This window comes from Mesoplodon mirus (genome assembly GCF_964341445.2).
Source record: "Mesoplodon mirus genome assembly, chromosome: 13".
NCBI classification, from domain to species: Eukaryota; Metazoa; Chordata; class Mammalia; order Artiodactyla; family Ziphiidae; genus Mesoplodon; species Mesoplodon mirus.
This window is the reverse complement of record NC_138989.1, coordinates 19,432,104-19,458,023: the sequence shown is the minus strand read 5'-3', so window position 1 is coordinate 19,458,023 and position 25,920 is coordinate 19,432,104. Positions and strand designations below refer to the sequence as shown.

Genomic DNA, 25,920 nt, shown 5'->3' with positions numbered 1-25,920 from the left:
ATATATATTACTTTGGGAAAGACTAGATGGAAAAAACATTAAAAAAAAAAATTGAGGGCCTCCCTGGTGGCGCAGTGGTTGGGAGTCCGCCTGCCGATGCAGGGGATACGGGTTCGTGCCCCGGTCTGGGAGGATCCCATGTGCCGCGGAGCGGCTGGGCCCGTGGGCCATGGCCGCTGGGCCTGCGCGTCCGGAGCCTGTGCTCCGCAGCGGGGGAGGCCACAGCAGTGGGAGGCCCGCATACCGCAAAAAAAAAAAAAAAAAAAAAAAATTGAACCCACTAAGTACAGCGTGGTTTCCTGGATTGGATCCTGGAGCAGAAAAAGGACATTAGTTAAAAACCAAGTGGAATCAAGTCAGTCTGTAGTTTAGTTGATAACAATATATCAACGTTAATTGCTTTGTTCTACAAATGTACGAGGATCAGGTAACATATTAACATTAGGGGCAGCTGGGTGAAGGGTATTGGGAACTCTCTGTACTATCTTTGCAACTTTTCTCTAAATCTAAAATTATTCCAAAATAAGAAAGCTTCTTTAAAGAAAACTAATAATGTTTCCAGTGTAAGGTCATCACAGGTGGCTTTTTTCTTCTTTTGCTTTTTCCAAAACCGTCTTTAGTTTAAGAAAATGTTTTAATAGTGATAATATTGATAGTAGCAACAGCTTCTATTCATAGTAACAGCTATGAGCCAAGCACCACCTGACTGATGGGCTTTATATCCTTGTGGTCTCATTTAATCCTCCTGACATCTCCGTGAGGGAGTTGTTAGTACCATTTTATCCCCAAGGACTCTGAAGCCCAGAGACATAAAGTCACTTGCCCAAGTCACACAGCTCCCAGGTGGCAAGGCTGGGATCAGAATCCATCTCTGTTTGATTTCAAAGAGTGTGCCTTTTTCATGCCATTTCAACTGCTTTCCTGTATCTGCTTTCCCTACACATGTCAACCCTCTGAAGAAGACACTGTTACTCCATTTCCCAGATGAAGAAGCAGATGTTTAGAGAGAGGGGAAGCAACGTGTCCATGGCACAGTTGGTTAATGGCAGAGCCAGGGATGCTCCCTGAGCCTGATTTCAACACCTAGGCCCCTTCTGCCAGATCCCTGAGAAAAACACACAGGGATCACTCAGCATTACAAGTTGTTAACTCATCCATTTGGAAATAGCTGCAAGAAGTGGGGAGAACCCTCCTCCATCCCCTTCATGGTGCATCAGTTTCAGTGACCCTCCATACCTCTCCAGGCCCCAGGAAGGGGCCCTCCAGAAGCCTGTACCCCTCAGATAAGACCCTGGTCACGTGGATACCATTAAAAAATTTGATGATGTCTGTGAAATCCATGTTGTTCTCCAAGATGATGTCACGGTAGACCTCCACCAGCGCCAGCGCGATGAACAGGACATAGTGGGCGGACGACACGTGTTTGGCTGCCCAGATGGTCTCCCAAACAGAGAAGACGTCATCATAGATGAGTTCTGCCGGGACACCAACACACACGCGCAGGGGGAGGGTCAGTCACTGAGCTCACGGCGCTGCCCTCCCTCCGGAAAGATCCCATGTCAGCCATGGTCTGCTCTTCTGTCCTGGAGCAGTGGCCAGAGCTCAGGCCAGGAGACAGGAGACCTGGACACTGTCATTTGACAGAAGCCTCAGTTTTCCCCTCTGTAGAATAGGCTATGCAAACCAGGTGGGTTGTAAGTTTCCAACTCTGACATCCTGTAAGTGGAGGAACCGGGCACATGCAAATTTGATTTACATTGACCTGTCCTTGCCCTGTCCCTTGGTCAGTGTCCCCCTCTCTCCCTGCTCCCTCCATCTCTTTTAGATACCAATGGGGGTATCTCCTTTTCCCCCTGCACCCAGGCAGAGCTGGCTGCTGCCTCTGTGTCTGGTAAAGAGACAGAATAGAGCAATGATGAAAAGTAAGGCTTCCTATGTCCAATAAACTCAGTCTGAATCCTGGCCCCATCACTTACTAGTAAGGTGACCTTGGGCTAGTTATTCCCCTCCATGAGCCCTTCTCTTTCCTCATCTGTAAGTGGGGTGATACTAACAGTAATAAAGGACTGAAGAAATAATACATAGAAATGGCTCAGCACAGTGCCTGGACCTTAATAAACACCTCCATACAGGTTAGATATTATTAGCATCACCCCAAATTGGCAAGACAGCAATGCACTGTGTCAGACATCATTTCTAAGTCACGTGTGAAAGATACTCTATGGGCTTCAGAGTTCTTGGCCTCTGATAAGCAGCTTAATAGAATGGAAGGGAACTGGGCTTAGGTAGACAGAGTGGGGCTCAGATCCTGGCTTTATTATTCCTAGCTCTGAATTTAGTTCTTCTCAGTCTTAGTTTCCTCATCTGTAAAATGGGGATTGTGACAACACCTACTGCATAGTGTCTCTGCAAGATAAGTTGGGTGAACTGATAGTCAGAACTCAACAAATCGGCATTACTCTCTTCCACTGGCTTTGTTACAACACCTCCCAGCCTCACCTCCCTGGTACCTTTTCCCCTGAGATTCTGCTACAAAGAGTCTGAGAACAAGTTTCCAGTTTGAAGTCTGTACCTCGCTTGAAATCCAGCAGGAACCAGCGGTAGCAGAAGTAGAAGTGAGTGTAGTCCCCATTCTGATGCATCAACTCGAAGAGCTCTGAGTCCAGGATCTGTCAGAGAAAGGAAAGATAGGCATCAGTCTCCTGGGCAAAGGCTAGACTAGAGGGGACAGCTGAATAAATGATGCTACATCCCCACACCAGATACCATACAGTCCTTAACAACCAGGTGGAGTTTAAAAATGGGCAAAGGATTTGAGGTGGAAGTCAACCTAGCTCAACCTAACCCCGTCATTTCTCTAAAGAAGATGTGCAAATAGCCAATAAGCATGAGAGATGCAACAAATGGGCATCTTTAGCAATTAGGAAAATGCAAATCAAAACCACAATGAGATACCACTTCACATGCACTAGGATGGCTATAATAAAAATGACAGACAACAAAGTGTTGGTGAGGATGAAGAGATACTGGAACCCTTATATGTTGCTGGTGGGAATGCAAACTGGTGCAGCTGTAATTCCACTCCTAGGTATATCCCCAAGAGAAATGAAAACCTATGTCCATATAAAAACTTGTACATGAATGTACACAACAGCATTATTCATAATAGCAAAAAAAGTGGAAACCACTCGTGTTTATCAGTGGATGAATGGATAAACAAAATGTGGTCTATCCATGCCATGGAATATTCAGCAATAAAAAGGAATGATGTACAGATATATGCTATAACATGGATGGACCTTGAAAGCATGATGCTAAGTGAAAGAAGTCAGACACAAGAGGCCACATATTGTGTGACTCCATTTATATGAAGTGTCCAGAATAGGTAAATCTATAGAGACAGAAAGTAGATTAGTAGTTGCCAAGAGCTGGGGAGAGGGATTGATGTTAATGGGTATGGGGATTCTTTTTGGGGTGATGAGTGTTCTGAAATTAGATAGTGATGATGATTTCACACCTGTGAATATTCTAAAAATCACTGAATTGAACATTTTAAAAGGGTGAATTTTATGGTATATGAATTGATCTCAGTAAAGGTGTGTGTGTGTGTGTGTGTGTCTGTATGAGAGAGAGAGAAAGCGAGCGAGAGAGAAATATACTCAAATATTTCTTTGCAGAAAAGGACCAATACAATCAAACATCCTGTTAAGGACAAGGGCCATGTCTTGTTCATCATTGTAGCCACAGTGCCTGAACCAAATAAATGCTCAGTGAGAATGAACGTAGTGGAGCTGAGCTGTTGAGTGAAGGTTGAGTTGAATTGAGTTTTTTAGTTTAACTCAACTGGGCTGAGTTAAGTAGATTGAGAGACTGAGTCAAGTTAAACAAGGCGCGGCTATTAAGTTGGCTTGTGGTCCATTGGGCTGAGCTGGAATAAGTTATATTATTGAAAAGCACAAGGTCCTACCTGAATTAGTGACCTCATGTTGGCAAAGTGCGTGTCCATGGCACCTCCGTGGGGGAAATTCTGGTTCATCCTCTTCATGAGCTCGGTGAAGCAGCTGAAGGCAAGGGCCTCTGCGGGAAGAGCACAGGAGGAACAGTCAACTGTGCCACTGCCCAAGGAACCTGAGGTCCCAAAGTGATGGTCCGAGGCCCTGAGGTGGTTCACAAAGTCCACAGCCAAATGACAAACATAAGGACAATGGAGTACAAATGTATACCATTTCAAGGAACGTTCTCCAATTAATTACATACTTCCCACCTTTAGAGGTACTGAAATGTTTTATTTTAGGAAACAATGGTGACAGCAAAGCGCTCTGTTTTAAAGATCCCTATTTGCTATAATGAAAAGTCGACAATGTTTGGTCCCAAACTTTTTGAAAAAAACATTCTACAGGGTTCATGAAATTCTCATGTCTGGGAACCACTGTATTAAACGAGCAGTTGTCAATATTGGAAGGGTGTTTGCAGGCGTTATGCAAAGAAAGGGTCAAATAACATTGGGAAATGCTGCTTAGAGAGCCACTACCTATATTAAGAATGAAAAGGCTCTGAGAAGTCATATAATTTAAAAAATCTTTTATATTGTTCAACCCAGTGTTTAAAAAATTTATTTGAAAATAGTACCTTTTTTCTCTCTTTTGACACCTAGTAACTTTGGGGAAAGTTATAAGAAGGTTTCCAGAGGCACAGTAAGATCTCATTTATTTTTTAAAAGACTTTATTTTTCAGAACAATTTACAGAAAAATTGGGAAGAGTGTACAGAGAGTTTCCATATACCCCACACCTCGTTCCCCCTATTACTAACATCTCCCATTAGTATGGTACGTTTGTTACAATTAATGACCTACTGATGATACATAATTGACTCAAGTCCATAGTTTTTTATCTTATGTCCTTTTTCTGTGCCAAGAACTCATCCAAGGACTACATTACATACAACTGTCATCTCTCCTTAGGCTCCTCTTGGCTATGGCAGTGCCTCAGGCCTTCCTTGTTTTTGATGACCTTGATAGTTACGAAGAATACTTGTCAGGTATTCTACGGGATGCCTCCCTATTGGAATTTATCTGATGTTTTCCTCATGATAAGACTGGAATTATGGGTTATTGGGAGAAAGACGTAGGTAAGGTGCCATTTTAATCACATCATATCAAGGGTATACTGTATCAATGTGATTTAGAATGGTTGATGACCTTGGCCACCTGATAGAGGCAGTGTTTTCAGGTTTCCCCACTGCATAGTTTCTCTCTCACCTCCCACCCCCTTCTACACTGAACTTTCTGGAAGCAAGTCACTATGCTCAGCTCTGAAGAGTTGGGAGTTATACTTCCCATTTTAAAACAGCCTTACTGAGGTTTACGTACCATAAAATCCACTCTTTTAAATGTATAATTCACTGGTTTTAGTATATTCACATCTGTGAACTAAAATCTCTAATTTCAGAACATTTTCATCACCCCCAAAAGACTCTCTCTATATCAGAGGTCATCACCTATTTCCCTCTCCCTGCAGTCCCTGTCAACAACTAGTCTATTTTCTGTCTCTACAGATTTGTCCCTTCTGGCAGCAATCTTATTTTAATGTTGCTAAAATGCCCAGCTTCTCACATGCTCTTGGAGGCAGTTTTCATATCTTACTGGTTTCCTCATTAATAAGTTGGATGAAATCTTTGTCATGTGTTTATTCTATTTGTATGAGAGAGACACATTAACTTTTTGAAAATTATATATATATATATATTTTTTTCCGTACGCGGGCCTCTCACTGTTGTGGCCTCTCCCGTTGCGGAGCACAGGCTCCGGATGCGCAGGCCCAGCGGCCATGGCTCACGGGCCCAGCCGCTCCGCGGCATATGGGATCCTCCCAGACCGGGGCACGAACCCGTATCCCCTGCATCGGCAGGCGGACTCTCAACCACTGCGCCACCAGGGAGGCCCTGAAAATTATATTTTATCAGTTCTGAAGGTCATCCACTGAGATGTTTGAGGGGATTAATCCAATGGAGACAAATTAAATCAAATTTACCTGTACATCCTCGGTGACAACAGAACTTTTTCTGACCCTCTAGTTCTTTTTTTCTTTTTCTACTGATATTATGTATTTGTTTTTATTTCTGGCTTGTATACCTTCAATAAGTTAATCTGAATTGGTGGCAGCAATGACTGGGGATTTGCTATTATGGTCTGACTATTTGGTGATCTCTGTTGGGTGTATAATGAAAGCCTATTCTCTGTTGGGTGAGAGATGACAGAGAATCCAATTTTGTAGTCTTTTTTTCTTCGTTGTTCTTTTTTTTTTTTTTTTTTTTTACCTGTTTGTCTATTTGCAAACTCAAATCAATTAACAATTACATGCTCACTGGAAGAAAAATAACCAAGTTTTTGTGTTTCTGGTTCAGTTTTCAGCAATATTTTATAGTTTTTGGTGTACAAATCTTGCACTTCTTCTGTTGAATTTATTCATAAGCATTTTATTCTTTTAGATGCTATTGAAAATGGAATTGCTTTCCTAATTTCATTTTTAGATTATTCATTGCAATTGTATAGAAATATAATTGACTTTTATATAGGTCCTATATCCTGCAACCCTGCTGAACTTGTTTATTAGTTTTAATGTGTTCTGGATTCCTTAGGATTTTCTATAGGCAAGATCATGTCATCTGCAAATATACATGGTTTTACTTCCTTTCCAATCTGGATGCCTTTTATTTCTTTTTCTTCCCTAGTTGTAAAGGCTAGGGCCTTTTGTGGCAAAAGTGGACATCTTTGTCTTACTCTTGATCTTAGGTGAGAAGTGTTCAATATTTCACCATTGAGTATGACATTAGTTGTGGGTTTTTCATAGATGCCTTTTATCACGTTGAGGAAGTTCTCTTTTATTCCAAGTTTGCTGAATTTTTTATCATGAAAGGCTGCTGAATTTTGTCAGATGGCATCTTTTTGTCAACTGAGATGATCATGTGATTTTTGTCCTTTATTCTATGAATGTAGTGAATTACACTGATTGATTTTCATACATTGAACCAGCCTGGCATTCCTGTGATAAATCCCATTTGGTCTTGAAATATAATCCTTTTTATACCTTGATGGATTCAGTTTGCTCGTGTTTTGTTGAGGATTTTTGCCTTTGATTTCATAAAGGATATTGGCCTGCAGTTTTCTTTTCTTGTGATGTCTTTGTCTGGTATTGGTATTAGGGTACCAGTGGGCCCTCATGTAAGGACCTGCCTTATAGGATGAGTTGAGAAGTGTTCCCTCTTCTTCTCTGTTTTAGAAGAGTTTATGAAGTATTGGTATTCATTCTTTGTTAAGTGTTCGGTAGAATTCAGTAGTGAAGCTGTCTGGGTCTGAGTTTTCCTTTGTTCTCACTCATGTTTATACAGCCAGTGGCTAGCAAAAGCTTGGATGGGTGTTGGACACCTGGAAATAAGTGTTGGTCAACATGGAATAAGAGAACTTTTTATTTCACTAGGACCTTGATGTGTTCACTGGACAGGTCTTCTGAGCACCTGTACTGACCCATTCCATGGAGTCACAGAGTCAGGTTAACCTCTCTTCTATGTAGTGGGAAGGAAACTGCATCCCCAGTTCTGGGGCAGGGAGGATATACTCACCGTCATCCAGAATGACCAACAGTGGAGCCAGGAGGTCACACATACCCTGGACATAGCCGATATCAATGTGCTGCCAGATGTAGCTACGAGAGAGACACAAGATGCCCAGTGATGGCCCCCACAATATGCCTCTCCAACCCCCTCCTCCTTTACCTCCACCCCGGGTTGGTCCCCATCCCTCACCTGGACCACTTCCTCAACCTCCAGCCTGCATCCCCATCCCCAGTCTCACTCTCTTCAAACATCCTATGCTCGGTCACCAGGATGTCCTTCTTAAAGCTCAGCTCAAGACCACTGCATGCTCAAAAACCCCACTGCATGACAGGACAGTGTCCAAACTCCTTTACTGGGGGTGCAAGGAGTTCATAGTTTCCTCCCAATCCCTCTTTACAGTCTCACACATCACTTCCCAGTGCTTCTTCCCCTCCAGCTGCAGAGGTATTTACCTTTGTACAAATAAAGCATACATTCATGCCCCTGTGCTTTTGTCCCAGCAGTTTCCTCTGCCTGGAATTTCCATCTGTCCCTTAATAATAATAACTAATATTTACTAAGCATTTACTGTATGCTCTGTCCACTATACATGTACTGTATCATTTAATTCTCAAAATAATCATATGAAAAAGTTACTATTATTATCCCATTTCACACATAAGGGGAATGAGGCACAGAGAACCAAGTGACATGCACCAGGTCATACACCTAACAATAAATGGTAGAGACAGGACTTGAACCCAGGTGGCCTCACCCCAGAGTATGTGCTCTTAACTTCAGTGCTAAATGATTTATTTCTTCAGTGTCTTCTCTTTTTGCCAAAATTCATCTTGAAGGTCACACCACTGTGAGGCCTTCCGTGATTTCTCCTGGTGCTGTAACTAGGTAAAAGTCAGTCTATGCTTCCTTCTCCCCCAGCACTATTTAATTTTAAGGAAGCATGCTATATTAAAGTTAATTATGTTTGTATCTCATCAACTAAATTTTGAGTGGCAGTAATTGCTTGGGAGACCATAAGACAGAATAGTTAAGAGGTGGTGTTTATTAATAAGAAGGCTTTGAACAGGGTTTGGCAATCCTTTTCTGAGAGGTCCAGATAAGAAGTATTTTCAGCTGTGTAGGCCATATGTTCTCTTTCTCAACTACATAACTCTGCAGAGGCAATCACAGATAATATGCAACCAAATGGGCATAGGTAAATTCTAAAAAAAATTTTATTTACAAAAGCAAGTGGTAGGCAGGATTTGGCCCATGGGCTGTAGTGGTAGTTTGCAAACCCCTGAGTTAGAGTAGCATGTAAAGAAGTCCAGGATGCACTGTTGAGTGTAAAAAGCAAGTTGTAGAAAAATAGTTTATAGTATAACCCAACACAGATAAACATTTAAAAAAAATTAAAACGTGTGCATTCATATTATATTATCCTATATATTACATAGTATAACTATATATTATATAGTATAATTACATTCTATATATTTATATAGTTATATAGCATATTACATTAAATATTAATTACTATCTAAATATCAATATATTAACATGTGTATATTCATATTATACTATATATTTATATAATTATATACTACATATGAATCATAATTATATATGTTATATAGTATAACATTGTATATTATATAATATACTATCTATTATATATGTGTATATATAGATATCTCATATATATGGCTTGGGAGGATATTCACTAAACCATTAGCAGTAGTTTCTTCTTCTTGGTGAGTGGCATTAATGACTGGATATAAAAGGAGAAGTTTCTCTTTATACTTTATGAACTTCTGATTTCTTTGGTTGATTCAGGTTTTTAATAAGCATGGGTTGCTTTCATATATCAAGAAATAAAATATTTACTATTTAATGAAAAGTAACAAGTAGCCCCAAATCCTGGCTTAAAGAAATAAAGCAGAGATTCTACAGTCCGAGAGAAATGGGTGAGTTCCTGTACAGCCACTGCCCACCTGGAGGGACCCTGAGCAATGCGGTACCCCTCTGAGCCTCCATTTCCTCACCTATAAAAGGGGATAAGACTTACCTCATAGGCTTGTTGTGAGGACCAAGTGAAATGATGTTAGTAAAGGGCTCAGGACAGTGCCTGGTATACAGTAGGTGCCTAATAAATGCTCTCTATTATTATTATTATTACTATAATTGTTATATAATTGTCAGGATGGGCTGGAATGAGATTCAAGGTGGGCATGGTGCCAGCTGCAGAGAGTGCGATTCTAAATGGGCTCCCCGTAGCACACACCTGTGCCATCCCCTCCCGATCCCCGACTGATCCATCCCCCCCACCCCGCCCCGGCCACCTGCACATGATGTTCCGTAGCTTCTCCAGGTTGGCGGGTGTGAAGTACCAGTAGTTGCGGTCACACCTCTGCACGTCCTTCTCGATGCGGTGCAGGTTCACCGTGTACAGATCCAGCAGCTCTGGCTGCGGGCCCCCAGGAGGGGAGGAAAAGAACAATTACACCCCAACTCCTCACAGAGGCTGTCTTCCAGAGATTCTCTTTCCTCCTCCTAGCCCTCTCCTGTCATCACTGAAAAAAACTTCCTCTACCTGGACCAGTCAGATGTTCGACTTTATTCTTGTTGCTATTGTTTCCTGAGAAAGCCTCTTTCACTTTGTATGATGAAAATTCTCTTTATTTTTTTCCTTTATAAAACAACACAATCCTGGGACTTCCCTGGTGGGCCAGCGGTTAAGACTCCACACTCCCAATGCAGGGGGCCCGTGTTTGATCCCTGGTCAGGGAACTAGATCCCGCATGCTGCAACTAAGAGAGCCCGCAGGCTGCAACTAAAGATTCTGCACACCACAACGAAGATCCCGCAAACAGCAATGAAAATCCCGCATGCCACAACTAAGACCCGGCGCAGCCAAATAAATAAATATATTTTAAAAAATAAACCAAAAAAAATAAAACAACACAATCCTATGAGATGTATAGAATTACTATCCCCATTTTATAGATGAAAAAAGTAAGATTGATATATATATGTTTATATAGGCTACAATATATATGTAGCAAACTAATAAAAAGCAAACAAATAAATGAAAATACTTCTAGGAAAAACAAAATTTTTTGCAGGAAAGAAAAAACATATACAGGTTACTACATGGATTATGCATTAAATTCTTATAATAATATAACCACCAAACAGTCATTTAACTAAAATTACTATAACCATAGTGAATGGATGGGGATTGGGACGGTTTCACTCGTGTGGTGAGGGGGCGGGGCGGGGGAAGGAAGAAGACTGAATCCTCTTCCTCCACAGTGGGGAGTCAATAGATGTCAAAAACTGAAGAAAAACAAGAAAAGATCAGTAAGTAGCAATACAAGTGTATTATTTACAGACATGAGGGTAAACATCGGATAATTTGGGCAGAATAAGTAACTACCACTGCCTCTGGGGAGGGCCTAATGGGCAGATGTGGGGCAGACAGCTTCCAGTTCTTGGATCCAGCCTTGTCTGACTGTTTGACTCTTTGTGATAGAGATAAAAAGTCCTTTAAAAGAAAATGGATATACAACACCTGGCCCAGAAAACCTCCCTTTCAGTTGATGTTCGTTGCTTTGGGCTCTTTTGGCAAGAAAGTAAAATATTTAAAAGATATTGGACCTGAGTGTAAATCAGGATGCTCACCATCAAGGCTGCTATTGATCGCTATGGGCTGAGCACAGAGGACTTGACTCACTAATTCTGAAAACAACTCAGGGAGGAAGGTACGAGATAGATAGGGAAACTGAGGCTCAGAAAGATAAAGTGATGTACCTAAGCTGGGATCTGAACCCAGCACTGTTTGTCTGCAAAGCCTGTGTTCTTTAAGTATTATATTATCTTCTCTCCCAAATGGGTTTCTACAGTGAACCCTCCGTGATGGGAAAAGGCAATGAACCAGAGGTCGTTCTGGATAACTGCGGTTTGTGGGACACTCCCACCCTCCTGAGGCTGCAGAAAATTGAGTGGAGGAGAATCCTGGTGACTTACAGAGTAGGTGACGCCACTAGAAGACACAGGGGATGCCTCGTTGTTGGCAGAAGTGGTCACGGCCAGAGAAGCAAGCACGGGGAAGAGACTTTCCATCTCGGGCTCCTCTGAGAGGTTGTCCTCACTGTCCACCTGGCTCTGCTTCCCCACCTCGATGCCCCTCCAGCCCTCCATCGCAGGGCCCTCCCTTTCGGGCAGAGCTACATCCATACTGCCAGTGATGGACACGAACTCGTCCATGCTCCCGTTGGCCAGGAGGTCGCTCTCCAGGCTGTCCTGCACAGCCAGCTCCTCACGGGGGACCTCATCCCGGGAAGTGGTGGCCTCGCTGCTCTGCCCGTCATCCACACCGTTGTCCCTGGATCGAATCACCAGTGGGGCAGGGCGCTGGGCGTCCATGACGCTGTCCTCTGTGCTCAGGCTGGGTTCTGAGTGCTCCGAGAGGCCCGAGGAGAAGTTGTGGGAGGAAGGGTGGCCGGAGTCTGGGGAACAGGTGCCATTCACCAGGTTCCCGTTGGGGATCTTGGGCTGCTTCTCCTCCAACCTGCATTCTGCCTCCACCTGCTCCACCTCGTCCACAGACTCAAAGACCTGCAGACCAGGTGCACAAAGACAGAGGGACTAGGATGTCTATTGTGGTGCTACTTCCAGCAGCGACCTGAATATCCATCCACAGGGGACTGGTTCAAATACGGAACATGCCTGCAGGGGAACACTACACAGTCAGTAAAAAGACTGAGGCAGAACAAGGTGTAATATATGCTCCCATGTGTAGAAAATAAAAAATTGCTCCATATGCACGCATAAGCATAGAATAATCCAGAAAGAAACAAGGAAGAACGGCAGTTGACCCTGAGGAAGAGTATCTTTTATCATACAAAATTATGTGCACTTAATTTTTTTTTTTTTTTTTTTGTGGTACGCGGGCCTCTCACTGTTGTGGCCTCTCCCGCTGCGGAGCACAGGCTCCAGATGCGCAGGCCCAGCGGCCATGGCTCACGGGCCCAGCCGCTCCACAGCATGTGGGATCTTCCCGGACCGGGGCACGAACCCGTGTCCCCTGCATCGGCAGGCGGACTCTCAACCACTGCGCCACCAGGGAAGCCCATGTGCACTTTTTTTAAAGTAAAAAAATTAGTTAACCACATATGGAACAGGCTAAAAAAACATCCATGTGGTGGACTATTATGGATCAATTTTCAAAATTAGTTAGATGTATATGAAATATTATGGAAAAGTCTCCAGGATACATATCTAAGATTTATTTGTGGTTCTTTGTGTCTTTAGGCCATATCCCATCAAGGCAGACTGTATAAGATCATATCCCAAGATCACTTGAAATATTTCTTCTGTGTGGTTATGTCACCAACTTGATTTACTGTTAATTTCATGTGCTTCTGGTTTTAAAAAGATTTTTTTTCGATTAAATTGCTTTTGGAGTTAACTTACCTAACTCCAAAATCAAAACTAGAAAACAAAGTACATTCAGGGAAATGTAGCTTCTTTCCCTGTACCCCTCACCCCACTTAAGTAACCATTTGATCAGTTTCTGGTTTATCCTTCCATCGTTTTAGAAAATAGATATATATATAAATATAAATAGATATATATATAATACATATATATAAATATACACTTATATACATATATATAAATATAAAGATATATATTATATATATACATATATATAAATATAAAGATATATATAAATAGATATATAATACATATATTAATATTTCCTCTGTTTATGCAAAAGGTGACATACTCGGCACATTTTTTCACTTTGTTTTTTTCTTTAATATTGAGTGAGAATGTGTTAACATTTCTTTGCAGTGAATGAAATGAAAAGCTGTTGAACAATACATCTGATGGTATTTATTTAGAAATTTTAAAAGATTACTAAACATCGCAATATATTACATACTGTCTATATATTTCTGTGTATGTAAAGGCATACAGAAGGGTCTGGAAGGATACACAGCAAACTGAAGATAGCAATGTTATTCCTAGGGAGGGCATGTGGGGATTAGGGGTGGTCAAAGCCAAATAGTTTTCTCTGTAATATTTTAATTTTTTTAACAGGCAAAAGAGCTTCATGTATTACTCATGTAGGTAAAACTTCAATTTTTAATGCTAGCATAAAAGCTAAAACAGATCAACCATGAGTGACCTGTATATGAGGGACCTCCAGTCCCATTATTCCAGGTTGGAGGGAGGGGGATGGGTGGGGAGGGGCGGGGCCTCCGGGAGGTCACCTGTGTGCTGCTGCTGGAGTCGCTCTGCAGGCGGATGTTCTGGCGGCCCGAACTGCAGCTCTGGGAGGACTGAGAGAAAAAGGGGTAGGACGGAGTGTGGGTGAGGCTGCAGCCGGGCTCAGGGTCCCCACATTGAGCTTAGGAGGGGCTGCTGGGCTGGAAGTGAGTAAGTGTGGTCTTATCTCTACCCCTGACTCGGGCAAGTCCCTTCTCAGGGCCTCAGCTTCCTACCTATCAAATAGAAGTGGGGCGGGGGCTCGCTCCCTGGAGCCTCCTCGGAGGCCACAGCAGCCACTGGACCTCCACCTCCCACCCACAACCAGAGAACCCCACCTTTAACTGCTCTGCACTTGAGACTTCCAACTAACATTTTAGTTCAACTCAAAGGACTGGTTGTATGCATGTCTATTGTCTACTCCTTCCCTGTATACGTGCTTTTTGCCCTATAACTTTTACTTTCTGTCAACCCTGATGCTAAGCTTGGCCAAGTGACCTGCTTTGGCCAGTGGGGTGTTAGCAAACTCGACAGGGCAAACACATAAAAAATGCTTGCGCATTTTCTGCTTTCTCTCTTTAAGATCTGCTTTCACTGCGAGAACATGGCCAGGCTAGCCTGCTGGAGGATGAGACGTGAGGAGCAGGGCCGAGTCACCCCAGATATGTGAGAGCCCAACGAAGATCAACAAACCTTTTAGCTGAGCAGAACTGCCCGGCTGACCCACAGACTCATGAGTAAAAAATATATGTTTACTGTTGGACATCATTGGCTTTTGGGGGTTGTTTGTTACACAGTATTAGTGTGGCAATTGATGACGGATTTATCACTGGTGAAGGGAATTGACTTTCTTTCCATCCCCTGCTTTGGGATGCTAAACTGGAGATTCTATCAGGACAGATATGTCTGACCTAGTCACTGGAGCATTCTTGACATTCCAGGACATTCCTGAAGTACCTGGCACATAGTAGGTACTCAACAGCATTTGCTGAACAAATGAAAGTCTAACACTGTGCTGGGCACTTTATATATGCTAGCTTGTTTGAGTTGTACACAAATCTCCCCTATACAAATGATCATTCCCATTTCATAGATGAGGAGACTGAGGCCCAGAAGTAAAGGTGCTTGTCTGAGCCCCAGAGCTAAGAAATGAAGGGGCTGGAGTTTGAAGTGAGGTCTGTCTGACTCCAAAGTCACCTTCCACCTAAAAGCCAGGGGTGAGACTCTGTCCCAAGGCCCCAAACACCCAGCCCTCACCCTTCCTACAACAGCCTGATGGAGCAGAGCCCCACCCCCAGCTCCCTGAGGGGAGCCACCCATCACCTCATTGCTGATGGTAGAGTCCCGGTGCATCATCCGGTGCAGGTGGCTGTCCAGGCTGGCCCCCGAAGAGCATTTGGCCAGGGCGGCCGCGTGGGATTCCCGCTCCCTCTGCCGTACAATCGCCTCACAGCCCAGCCACTCAGACATGGTCTGTGCATAGCAGGCATGCATCTGCTCGTCCACCTGCCAGGGCAGATGCACGGTCACCTGGAATGCTGGGATCCCAGGGGACAACCAACCCAACCCAGAAGATGGTGGCTCTGACCTGGGACCCTGAGCCCTAGAAACACCCATCCAACATTCATGGAGTTAACATCCATCAGATGTTAACTGAACACCTACTATGTGCCAGGCACTGGCTAGGCCCTGGGGATACACAAAAGTGAGCAAGGCAACTTCTTTCTTTCCATTTTTCCCTCCTTCCTTTCTATCTTCCTTCTTTTATTCATTCATTCATTCATTCATACACTTATTCAAATATTTGTTGACAACCTACTCTGTGCCAGGCAGTATACTAAGCCTTGGGGATACTAAAGTGAGCAGACTGTTTATTTCTTTATTACCTTCTTTTCCTTTTTCCTACTTCATTCATTCATTCATTCACTTGTTCATTTAAGTTGATAAGTACCTACTATGTGCTAGGCATCAACCTAGGCATATGAAACATAAGATGAGCAAGATGCCTCATTTGTCCATTCCTCCAGTCACTCAACACACTTACCAGGGGCCTCCCAGGTGCCCAGCATGGGGGGTAGGTGCTGAGAACACAAAGATGAATAAAAGTGACCCTTTCCTTTACTTACAGCAATGGCTTTAGAGAAGGGCCACAGGTTTCTAGTGTTCCCCTTGTGAGATTTCAGCAGAGAAGATCGGAGCTTACTTCATTTCTGTGTTGCACAGCCCAGGTAACTGAGGTTCTGAATCTGCCAGACCTCTGGGCACAAGTGGGGCAGACAAGCTGACGAAAGGGTGTGAGGGGGCAGGAAGGAGAAGAGGGAGGGCAGGGAGCCTGCCCCATGCCAGGGTTGGGAGGGGCGGGCGGCCTTTAGCTAGTCAGGGCTTCCAGAGAGAGGCTCCGGGTCCACCCTGCCCAAGCCTGTCATGGGCAGCTCCCTCCTGCTGACCTCCCGAAGACTCATCCAAGCCCACCTCCCTGTTCCCACTGCCATCCTAGGCTAGGCTTCCAGGACCCCTCACCCAGATGACCTTCCTTCCTGGTGCCTGCTTGTCCCAGCCTGGCCCCTCCTGTCCCTCTCCCACTCGGCAGTCTTCCTCTTGTTTCCTCTCCAGCCCTGCTTCTCACTGTTGCCCCCACCCTCCTCGTCCTTTACATCCCAGCTACCCACGTCCCCAGCTACCCACGTCCACACGCCCTTCCGCCCCTCCCCACACAAATGCACACAGACACACACATCGCATCATGCAGGCGTCTCTCTTCCCAGAAGCCCTTCCTCAGTCTCCTCGCCTGGAAAGCAACCTCTTCAAAGAATGCAGGTAGGCTTCTGCCCGGTGGAGGTGCCTCCTCTGTGCTCTTAAAGCCCCTGAGTTTGCCTCCATCTGAGTTTGCATGAACCCCCCTAAACTGGCAAAGACCTTATCTAATGCACCTCTGGGTTCCCAGTCCCGAACACGGGGCCTGGCACACTGGAATCCTCATGCTGGTCCTGAGATCATTTTATTTTATTTTATTTTTATTTATTTTTTTTTTTGCGGTACGCGGGCCTCTCACTGTTGTGGCCTCTCCCGTTGCGGAGCACAGGCTCCGGACGCGCAGGCCCAGCGGCCATGGCTCACGGGCCCAGCCGCTCCGCGGCATGTGGGATCTTCCCGGATCGGGGCATGAACCCGTGTCCCCTGCATCGGCAGGCGGACTCTCAACCACTGCGCCACCAGGGAAGCCCCTGAGATCATTTTAGACAGTTCGTGGCACAGCCTCAGCATATGGAACCACAGTGTGAGAAAGTCTCCATATTCAACTTTTCTGATTATGAGGAAGGCCAGTCTGGCACTACTGTGTCTTTAATCCATCCTTAATACTTTATAATCTCCCTTCTAAACAAAGAGAGAGAGGCCTCAGGCAGCCTGTGACATCTAGGTAGAACTGAATTATATCATTTTGTCACATTCTATTTATTTTTGAAGTTTCCTTCTCTTTTGGCAAGTCATATTGGTTTTCCATTGATGGCAGGGATATAAAATGCCTTTTTAAGTAAGTTATATAAATTTTTAAGTGAATCAATTCAAAGACAAATACTTAGTAAATCGTAGCACAGATGGTACACAGACATGGAGTGTAAAATATCAGTGGGTTTTGAAAACTCAGTATGAATAAAAGAATGTAAAATACCTCACTAATAATTTTTATATTGAGTACATGCTGAAATGGTAATATATTGGATATACTGGGTTAAATAAAATATGTTATTAAAATTAATTTCACCTTGATAAAATGACATAGAACCACACACACACACACACACACACACAGAGGAGCGGATGCAAAAACTAATGAAATCCTAGGTTGTACTGTACCAATGTTAATGTGCTGTTTTTTTGTTTTTTGGGGTTCTTTTGGCTGCGAGGCCTTTGGGATCTCGGTTCCCTGACCAGGGATCGAACCCAGGGCCCCAGCAGTGAGAGTGCCGAGTCCTTACCACTGGACCGCCAGGGAATTTCCTTAATATGCTGGTTTTGACAATACACTATATATAATAGTTCTATAAGATGTTTTCATTGGGGGAAGCAGGGTGATGGGTACCTAGGACCTCTGCATCACAACTTTTGCAACTTGGCATGAACTTAAAATTATGTTAAAAATAAAACTTTAAAAATATTAATTGTGTCTGTTTCTTTTTACTTTTTAAAATGTAACTACTAAAACATTTAAAATTCCATATGTGCTACAGTAGTGAAAATAGTATGATATTACCTGAAGATTACTAATTATAGTGTGGCATTAGATCAAAGGCACAGAATAGAGAATCCAGAAATAGATGCCACTCTAAAAAGCCCCACTGATTTTTTTCTCCTTCATTTTTTTTTAAATTGAGGTATAGTTGATTCACAATATTACGTAAGTTTGAGGTGTACAACACAGTGATTCACAGTTTTTAAAGGTTATACTCCATTCATAGTTATTATAAAATATTGGCTATATTCCCTGTGCTGTACAATATATCCTTGTAGCTTATTTATTTTATACATAGTAGTTTGTACCTCTTAATCCCTACCTCTATCTTGCCCCTCCCCTCTTCCCACTGGTAACAACTAGTTTGTTCCCTATATCTGTGAGTCTCTTTCTTTTTTGTTACATTCACTAGTTTGTTTTATGTTTTAGATTCCAAGTATAAGTGATATCATACAGTATTGGTCTTTCTCTGCCTGACATTTCCCTAAGCATAATACCCTCCCAGTTCATCCATGTTGTTGCAAATATAGGCCCAAATGATTTTTCACAAAGGTGCAGAAGCAGTTCAATGGAGGAAGGATAGCCTTTTCAACAAATGGTGCTGAATCAACTGGACATCCAGAGGCAAAAACCAAAACCAACCAACCAAACAAACAAAAACTCCTGACTTAAATGACACACCATATCCAAAAATGAACTCAAAATGGATCATGGACTTTTTAGGAAAAAATAGGAGAAAAAGTCTTCAGGATTTGGGGCTAAGCAAAAAATTATTAAACTTGACACCAGAAGCACAATCCATCAGACGGAAAATTGATACACTGAACCTCCTCAAAAATCTAAAAATTTGTTCTGCAAAAGACCCTGTTAAGAAGACAAAAAGACAAGGTACAGACTGGGAGAAAATATTTGCAAATGACATATATGACAAAGAATTAATATCTAGAGCATAAAAAGAACTCCCAAACTCAACCGTAAAAAAATGAAACAATTCATAAGAAAATGAACAGAAGCCATGATCTGACATTTCACTGAAGATTCACAGATGGCAAGTGAGCATGTGAAAAGATGTTCAATATCACTAGTCAATTGGGAAACGCAAGTTAAAACCACAACGAAATACCACGTACACATTCCTGTAAGTGGCTAACATAAAAAATAGTGATAACACTAAGCCCTGGTGAGGATGCAGGTGTGGATCACTCCTACGGTGCTAGCAGGAAGATAAAATGGTACAGCCACTGCAGAAGTTTGGCGGTTTCTTATAAAACAAAAAGTGTGAACTACCATCGGGCCCAGCAACTGCATTCGAGCATTTATTCCACCTTATGCTCACATGGAAACCTGTATATGAAGGTTCACTGCAGCTTTATTTGTAATCACCGAAAAACTGGAAACAACCTGCCTATCCATCAACAGGTGGAGTTAAACTGTGGTGCATCCATACTGTGGAACACTACTCAGCCGTATAAAGGAATCAAGAATTGATACGCACAGCAACTTAGATGAATCACTACAGATTTACACTGAGTCGAAAAAGTCAATTCCCAAAGGTTATACACTGTATGATTCCATTTCTACAACATTCTTGAAATGACAAAGTTATAGAAATAGAGAATAGATCAGTGGTTGTCAGGGGTTAGGGATGGGAGTGAGTGGGAGGGAGGGAGGTTTGGCTATAAAAGGACATGAGGACCCTGGTAGCACTGGAAATGTTCAGTATGTTGATTGTGGTGGTGATACACAAACCCACATGTGTGATAAAATTGTAGAGAACTAAATAGACACACACACGAGTACAAGTAAAATGCGAAGCCTGATTAAGATTGAGATATATATATACACACACACACATATATATAAGGATATATTATACAGCACAGGGAATATGGCCAATATTTTATAATAACTATAAATGGAGTATAATCTATAAAAATTTTGAATCACTACGTTGAACACCTGAAACTAATATAATATTGCAAATAAACTATATCTCAATTAAAAATATATACATATTTATTGTAAACAACAAAAAAGAAATGCAATAAAATATGGACTTTAATGTAAAAATAAAGATTGATACATTGCCAGTATATCTATGTCAATGTCAATACCCTGGCTGTGATATTATAGTTTTGCAAGAAGTTACCACTGGGGGAAGTTGGATAAAGGATGAGATATCTCTGCGTTATTTCTTACAAGTGCATGTGAATCTATCACTACCTCAAAATGAAAAAGTTATTCAAAAAAATGACATCTGTGGCGTGTGTTGTGTTTCTATTGGACTGTGCTGCCCCCAAGCTTCCTGACTCCCCAACATCTCCCTGCCCCACCTTGGTCTACCATGGGACCAGAGCTCCCCCAGCCCCACATTACCTGGCTCTTGTTGCTGCCAAAGACCCCACTGCCCATCAGGGGTAACCAACCTCCTTCCTTTCTGTTTCTGTCATCCCAAACTGGTAGTGGCCCAGGAGGAAGGGCCACACGGCTTTGCGGATCTCTGGCTGGATGCCCCCGTAGTAGATGAGACGCAGCAGCTCCCGCTCCTCGTAACTCTGTGGTAGGTGGGGGGAAACAAAGGATTTGCTCAACAGGAAACCAGCGGATGGACTCTGTGACCCAGCAGTCCCGCTTCTCAGACTTAGCCCTCAGTGATCATGCTGTGAACAATCAAAGCCACATGGGCTCAGATATCCATCGCAGCATCACACAATAAAGCAAAACCCCAGGAACCCCCATAACTGCCCACCAATGGGGGAATGCTGCATCCCTACGTGGGAATACCACACGGAGAGTAACAGGGCAGCAGGCGCATTTATGAGAACCTACATAAAAGGATGTTCAGTGTATACTGTTAAGTGTAAAAAATAAGATGCAGAATAGGTCGAGGGTGAACCCATTTTTGTAAAAAACAAAAACAAAACCCAAAGGTCAGAATATAATGAATTAACATTTCTACTTAATTTTTAGTCAATTTTGTGTACTGTGCTTATTGGGGAATATTATCTTGGAGTTATTAATCTTGACTCAGCACTAAGAAAATTGTTTTAAAGCGAATTAAACTGAAAAGGAACCATTTCCAGCTGATTCTTCGTACACTAATAGCTTTTGTGCACACAAGAATGACTTTAGCAACTGTTTGCTGTACTGTGGAATAGATTTGTCCTCTTTCTTTTTTAAAATTCATTTCCAGGCAAAGGCTTTGCAGATACAATTTGTCAAGCAGTCGCGCTGGGGGACCAGAGGGTCCTATCTGTGTGTGTGTGTGTGTGTGTGTGTGTGTGTGTAAAGTGCCAGTGACTGCCAGAAGGCTACCCTGAAGGGCACTAGGGTCCTGTTTCCTCCCACCTCTTTACTTCACATTCTAAAATTAAAAGCATGTTTCACTTCTTAACACTAGTCTTAAATGTACCCAACCACAATGGCAAAACCAGCCATTTTGTTCCTGTTAGGAATTTTTATTCATAGTGTATTGACAGCCTTGTCAATGCTGTATAAAAATTAGGGAGCTTGGGCCTCCCTGGTGGCGCAGTGGTTGAGAGTCCGCCTGCCGATGCAGGGGATACGGGTTCGTGCCCCGGTCTGGGAGGATCCCATATGCCGCGGAGCGGCTGGGCCCATGAGCCATGGCCGCTGGGCCTGCGCATCCGGGGCCTGTGCTCCGCAACGGGAGAGGCCACACAGTGAGAGGCCCGCATAACGCAAAAAGAAAAAAAAAAAAAAAAAATTAGGGAGCTATTTGGGGCTGAGGCTGTGAACGCTTCATCAAACATCTGTGTTCTCTTCTCCCGGACTCCATTTCCCAGCCTCCCTTGTAGGTAGGTGTGGCCATGTGACTGGGCTCTGGCCAAAAGGATGTAAGAGGAAGTGATGTAATCCATTTTCAAGCCAGGGCTTTGAAGAAGCAGGTGTACTCCCTTCACACTTTCCATTTCCCCTCTGATGGCTGGAAGCAGATGACCACAAGGCCCCAGAGGATGGTGGGGCCACAAGACTGAAAGATCCCTGACCCTCTAGAGGGAGGAGAGATGCCCACTCACCAGGAATGCCCACCCAGGACTGTTAAGTGAGCAATAAATACACCTCTGTGGTGTCAAGCAACTAAAATAGCGGGGACTATGTGTTACTGCAGCCCAGTCCACCCTGACACAACGATGCAACCAAGCAGATTGTGAAAGGGTTGCAGGAGTGTTAGATGGAAAATATTCATTTTTGACTATTTATTGTTTCAGCCAATTTGTCCTTAGGATACTGCCTCCCAAACTGGGGAGATTGCGAGGAGCATTTGGGGAACTTTCTTTTTTTTCTTTTTCTTTCTTTCTTTTTTTTTTTTTTTGGCTGCAACGCGCAGCCCATGGGATCTTAGTTCCCTGACCAGGCATCGAACCCGGGCCTTTGGCAGTGAAAGCACGGAGTCCTAACCACTGGACTGCCAGGGAATTCCCTGGGGAAGGGGAACTTTCAAAATATAAATTCTTGGGCTCCACTCTTAGAGGTGCTCAATCAGTAAAGCTGGAGCCGCTGGAGTGGAGCCCAGAAGTCTATAAATCTTTCGAATTCCTCAGGAAATGTGCAATCGCTCTCACAGACTGCCAGGGATTATGAACACCATAACCTTTCAAGAAAGGTAAGCTGGCATATCTATTTAAATTTAAAATGGACATCAAACAGTTACATTTCTAGGACTCTACCCTCAAAATAAGAGAACTAGTACAGAAAGGTATATGCTTATAAAGATGTTGACTGCAGCACTGTTTGAAATAATTTAAAAAAAAGAAAAAGGAACAGCCCAGATGTCCATCATTAGAGGAAGATTTGACTAAATTATGGTCCACCCATATATAAGGTGCTAAGGTTCTAACGTGTAATATTTTACTTAGAGATTTAAAAGATGTCTTTGATATAAAAGTTAGTTGGTCACTTAAAATACAAATATAATGTTATCTCATTAAAAAATGAGTTTCAGCTTTATCTATATAGACATATCTGTGGATGTATAAGTATGGGAAATGTATAGCACGGTCTACACCAAACGGATACTATTCATTAATTCAGGGGATCAGAACTAGGGGGGTGCAGCAGAGAGATGATATTTAAAAACTTTAAAAAAATTCTGTACACCTGTGTTCTTCATTCTTTGAATTGTTACAGTAAGAAGGCATTCCTCCTGTAATTTAGAAAAGCAACTATTTCCGGGAAAAAAGAAAACCACCCTTCTGCTTGTCCAGGTTTGGGAATCAGTTTATTTTTCCCACTGAGTCCCCTGGCATCCCCAGATTAATGCACAGAATAGCACCTTCCCCCAACGTGGGGAAGCCAGGCTGAGCCAGGTGCTCACCAGCTTGGCCCTCCCCAGGGAGGAGGGATGCAGCTGACGGAGCCACTGCATTTACCCAGCGTGGAGGAAATGGGTATCTCCTCTGAGAGCCTGAACTTGGCAGCAAACCAGTATTTCTTAGAGTGGATTCTGCCTTCCACCATAGGTGGTACTTTTCCAACAAAGGTCCCTGCGGCCACATACATTGGAAGGAACGTTCCATATGCTCTCCCGCACTCCCCCAATTTCCTGAGCGTGACAAGCATATCAGCATAGCCAAGGCTCTGACAAGTCCTGCAGGACACAGAAAGCTGTTTAAGCTTGTTTCCCAAATTATTTCTCCATGAAACTTTTTTCACACATAAACATTTCCCTTCCAGGAATATTTGTATTCTAATAAGAAAATCTTAGAAATCTATCTCCAGGCGAAATAGCTAATGGTAGAATTCTCGAGCCCTAAGACAAAGATGAGAGAAAAGGGTTTCATGTAGTGGTGGGGTTTCCTTGGTCCAGCTGCCTCCCTCTAACTTAGCTACCCTCATCATTCTAAGTAGCCAACTGGACTGTAAATTCTTCTGGCCGGGAAGTCACAGCACATCATACAGGACCGAGCATACAGCTGATGCTTAATAAATGCTTACTGACTGACTCATTCTTTACTCCTTCCAGGCAAACATATGTATTTTCCACCCTCCCTGATCCTCACCCCAATGGGCAGAAGCAGGCTATGGGTGTTGGAACTCTCGAGGAGGGGACCTTCAATTTGTGTATGGAGAAACCAAGGATGTCACAACACTTGAGTCCCCACGCAGGTGGGTCTATTCCTCAGATGATAAGAGGTCCCCCCATAGTCTCTGTCTCCCCATAGTCTCTGCCCCACGGCAGGCCGAGCCAGGCCAACCCTTACTGTGCTGTCCTGCAGGTACTGCTCCCAGATCTCGGCCGTCAGCCCGTGTCCAGCATCGCAGGGCAAGTCCGGGGACACGATCATGTGATTGACCAGGGCTGACAGGTGGGTCCTCACAGTGGACAGGTGTCTGCAGTAGGCAAGCCCTGCCGGGGAGGAAGGAAAAGTGTCATTGTCCACCATCCAACACCCTCTGCCTTGTCTCACGGAGTCTCCAAAGTACTGTCCTACTTGCAATCTGACTGAACCCTCGTGACCAGCAAATTGTCATCATCCCCCTTTTCCAGATAAGGAAGGTGAGGCTTGGAGAGGCAAAGTCACTTGCTGGCTTAACTGCTTAACAGCCCTGTGACCCTGGGGAAGTCATGTCACCTTTCTCAGCCCCAGCACCTCCTCTGCTGGAAACCAAGGCATTTAATTCACAGGCTGGAGGCAGGAAGAGGCCAGTGACTCCACGGGCTCACTGTGCCCTGGGGTGCCTCCAATCCATACCAAGAGAAAGAGAATGGGAGAGAGGGGGATGACTCGTTCAAACTGCAGCTGGATAAAGAAGGCCCTGGCCAGTCAGTAGCTGGGGGAGATGCTGAGGGCCCTTCGAGCAATTGCCACCAACTTGCCCCCCTTCATCTGCTCCACCCTGGGTGCCGGGTCCACAGGAAGCACTCAGCCGGTGCTGGCCTGTGTGCGCTTTGACCATGCCCGTTCCTTCTGGCTACTGACCCCCAACTCATCCTTGAGTCCCAGAGAGGACCCTGGACCATCTGGAGCCTGAGGACTCACCCCTACCAACAACAGGGGTAATCATGATGATTACGATGAGGATGATATGATAGCTAACATTTATATAGCACACTTTGTTCCAGGGAGCTGTTCCCAGAGCTTACGTAACTTAGTTGATTCTCACTACAGCCCTATGAAGCAGGCATTCTTACTACGCCCATCTTATAGGTGGGGAAACTGAGGCACAGTCTGCGTGCATCACTTGCCCAGGTCACGTTGCCAGGTGTTGAGCTGGGATTTGAATGCAGACTGTCTGGCTCCAGAACCTGGGCTCTCAACCCCCATCAGGGAGGAACCACATCATGTGATGACATCAAGACCCATCTCGATCCCCAACCCTTCTACCAGGAAGCTCTTCCATTGTGGTTCCATAAATACTCACCCAATGCCTTCTTCACGCCAGGCCCTGCGTTAGGCACTAGGGATGGGTAGTAACAGAACAGGCAAAACCCTTCATCTTGGGGAGCTCGTGCTTTCCCTGTTTCTCCAGGCCAGTACGACCTGCACTGTTTTTTCGCAGGCCCAGGAAGGATGTACTAAGACTTTCCTAGAATCCCAGAAAATATACACATTTTATCTTCCCCATCTAGGCTGTGAGGCAGGGGAAATAAAACCTGCTAAGAATCAAAATAGCAGAGTGGAAAAAACAGAGGCTTTGCCACCAGGCAGGCCTGGGTTTGAGCCCCAGCTCTGTCTCTTATTAGCTGTGTAACCTTGGGCAAGTCACTTTGCCTCTCTGTGCCTCAGTTTCCTCATCTGTTAATTGGAAATCATCAGAGCACCTGTATTATGAATTTAGTTTTTAAGTTTTTGG

General features: G+C 43.8%; 1 protein-coding gene across 4 annotated transcripts in view; it reads right to left on the bottom strand.

Moving 5' to 3' along the window:
- Positions 1-25,920, bottom strand: part of SGSM1 (small G protein signaling modulator 1) — an 87,582-nt gene that overhangs the window by 3,930 nt on the left and 57,732 nt on the right. For 3 of the 4 annotated variants that reach the window (XM_082640087.1, XM_082640084.1, XM_082640085.1), the window contains 10 exons: positions 24,327-24,472; positions 20,529-20,657; positions 15,195-15,377; positions 13,877-13,945; positions 11,622-12,212; positions 9,935-10,059; positions 7,620-7,702; positions 3,968-4,077; positions 2,573-2,669; positions 1,308-1,475 (listed from right to left, as the gene is read on the bottom strand). In XM_082640087.1, coding sequence (XP_082496213.1) covers positions 1,308-1,475; positions 2,573-2,669; positions 3,968-4,077; positions 7,620-7,702; positions 9,935-10,059; positions 11,622-12,212; positions 13,877-13,945; positions 15,195-15,377; positions 20,529-20,657; positions 24,327-24,472 — 1,701 coding nt within the window. Of the gene's footprint in view, positions 1-1,307; positions 1,476-2,572; positions 2,670-3,967; positions 4,078-7,619; positions 7,703-9,934; positions 10,060-10,737; positions 10,932-11,621; positions 12,213-13,876; positions 13,946-15,194; positions 15,378-20,528; positions 20,658-24,326; positions 24,473-25,920 lie in introns of those variants that run through there. The other variant, XM_082640086.1, reaches the window with a different exon arrangement.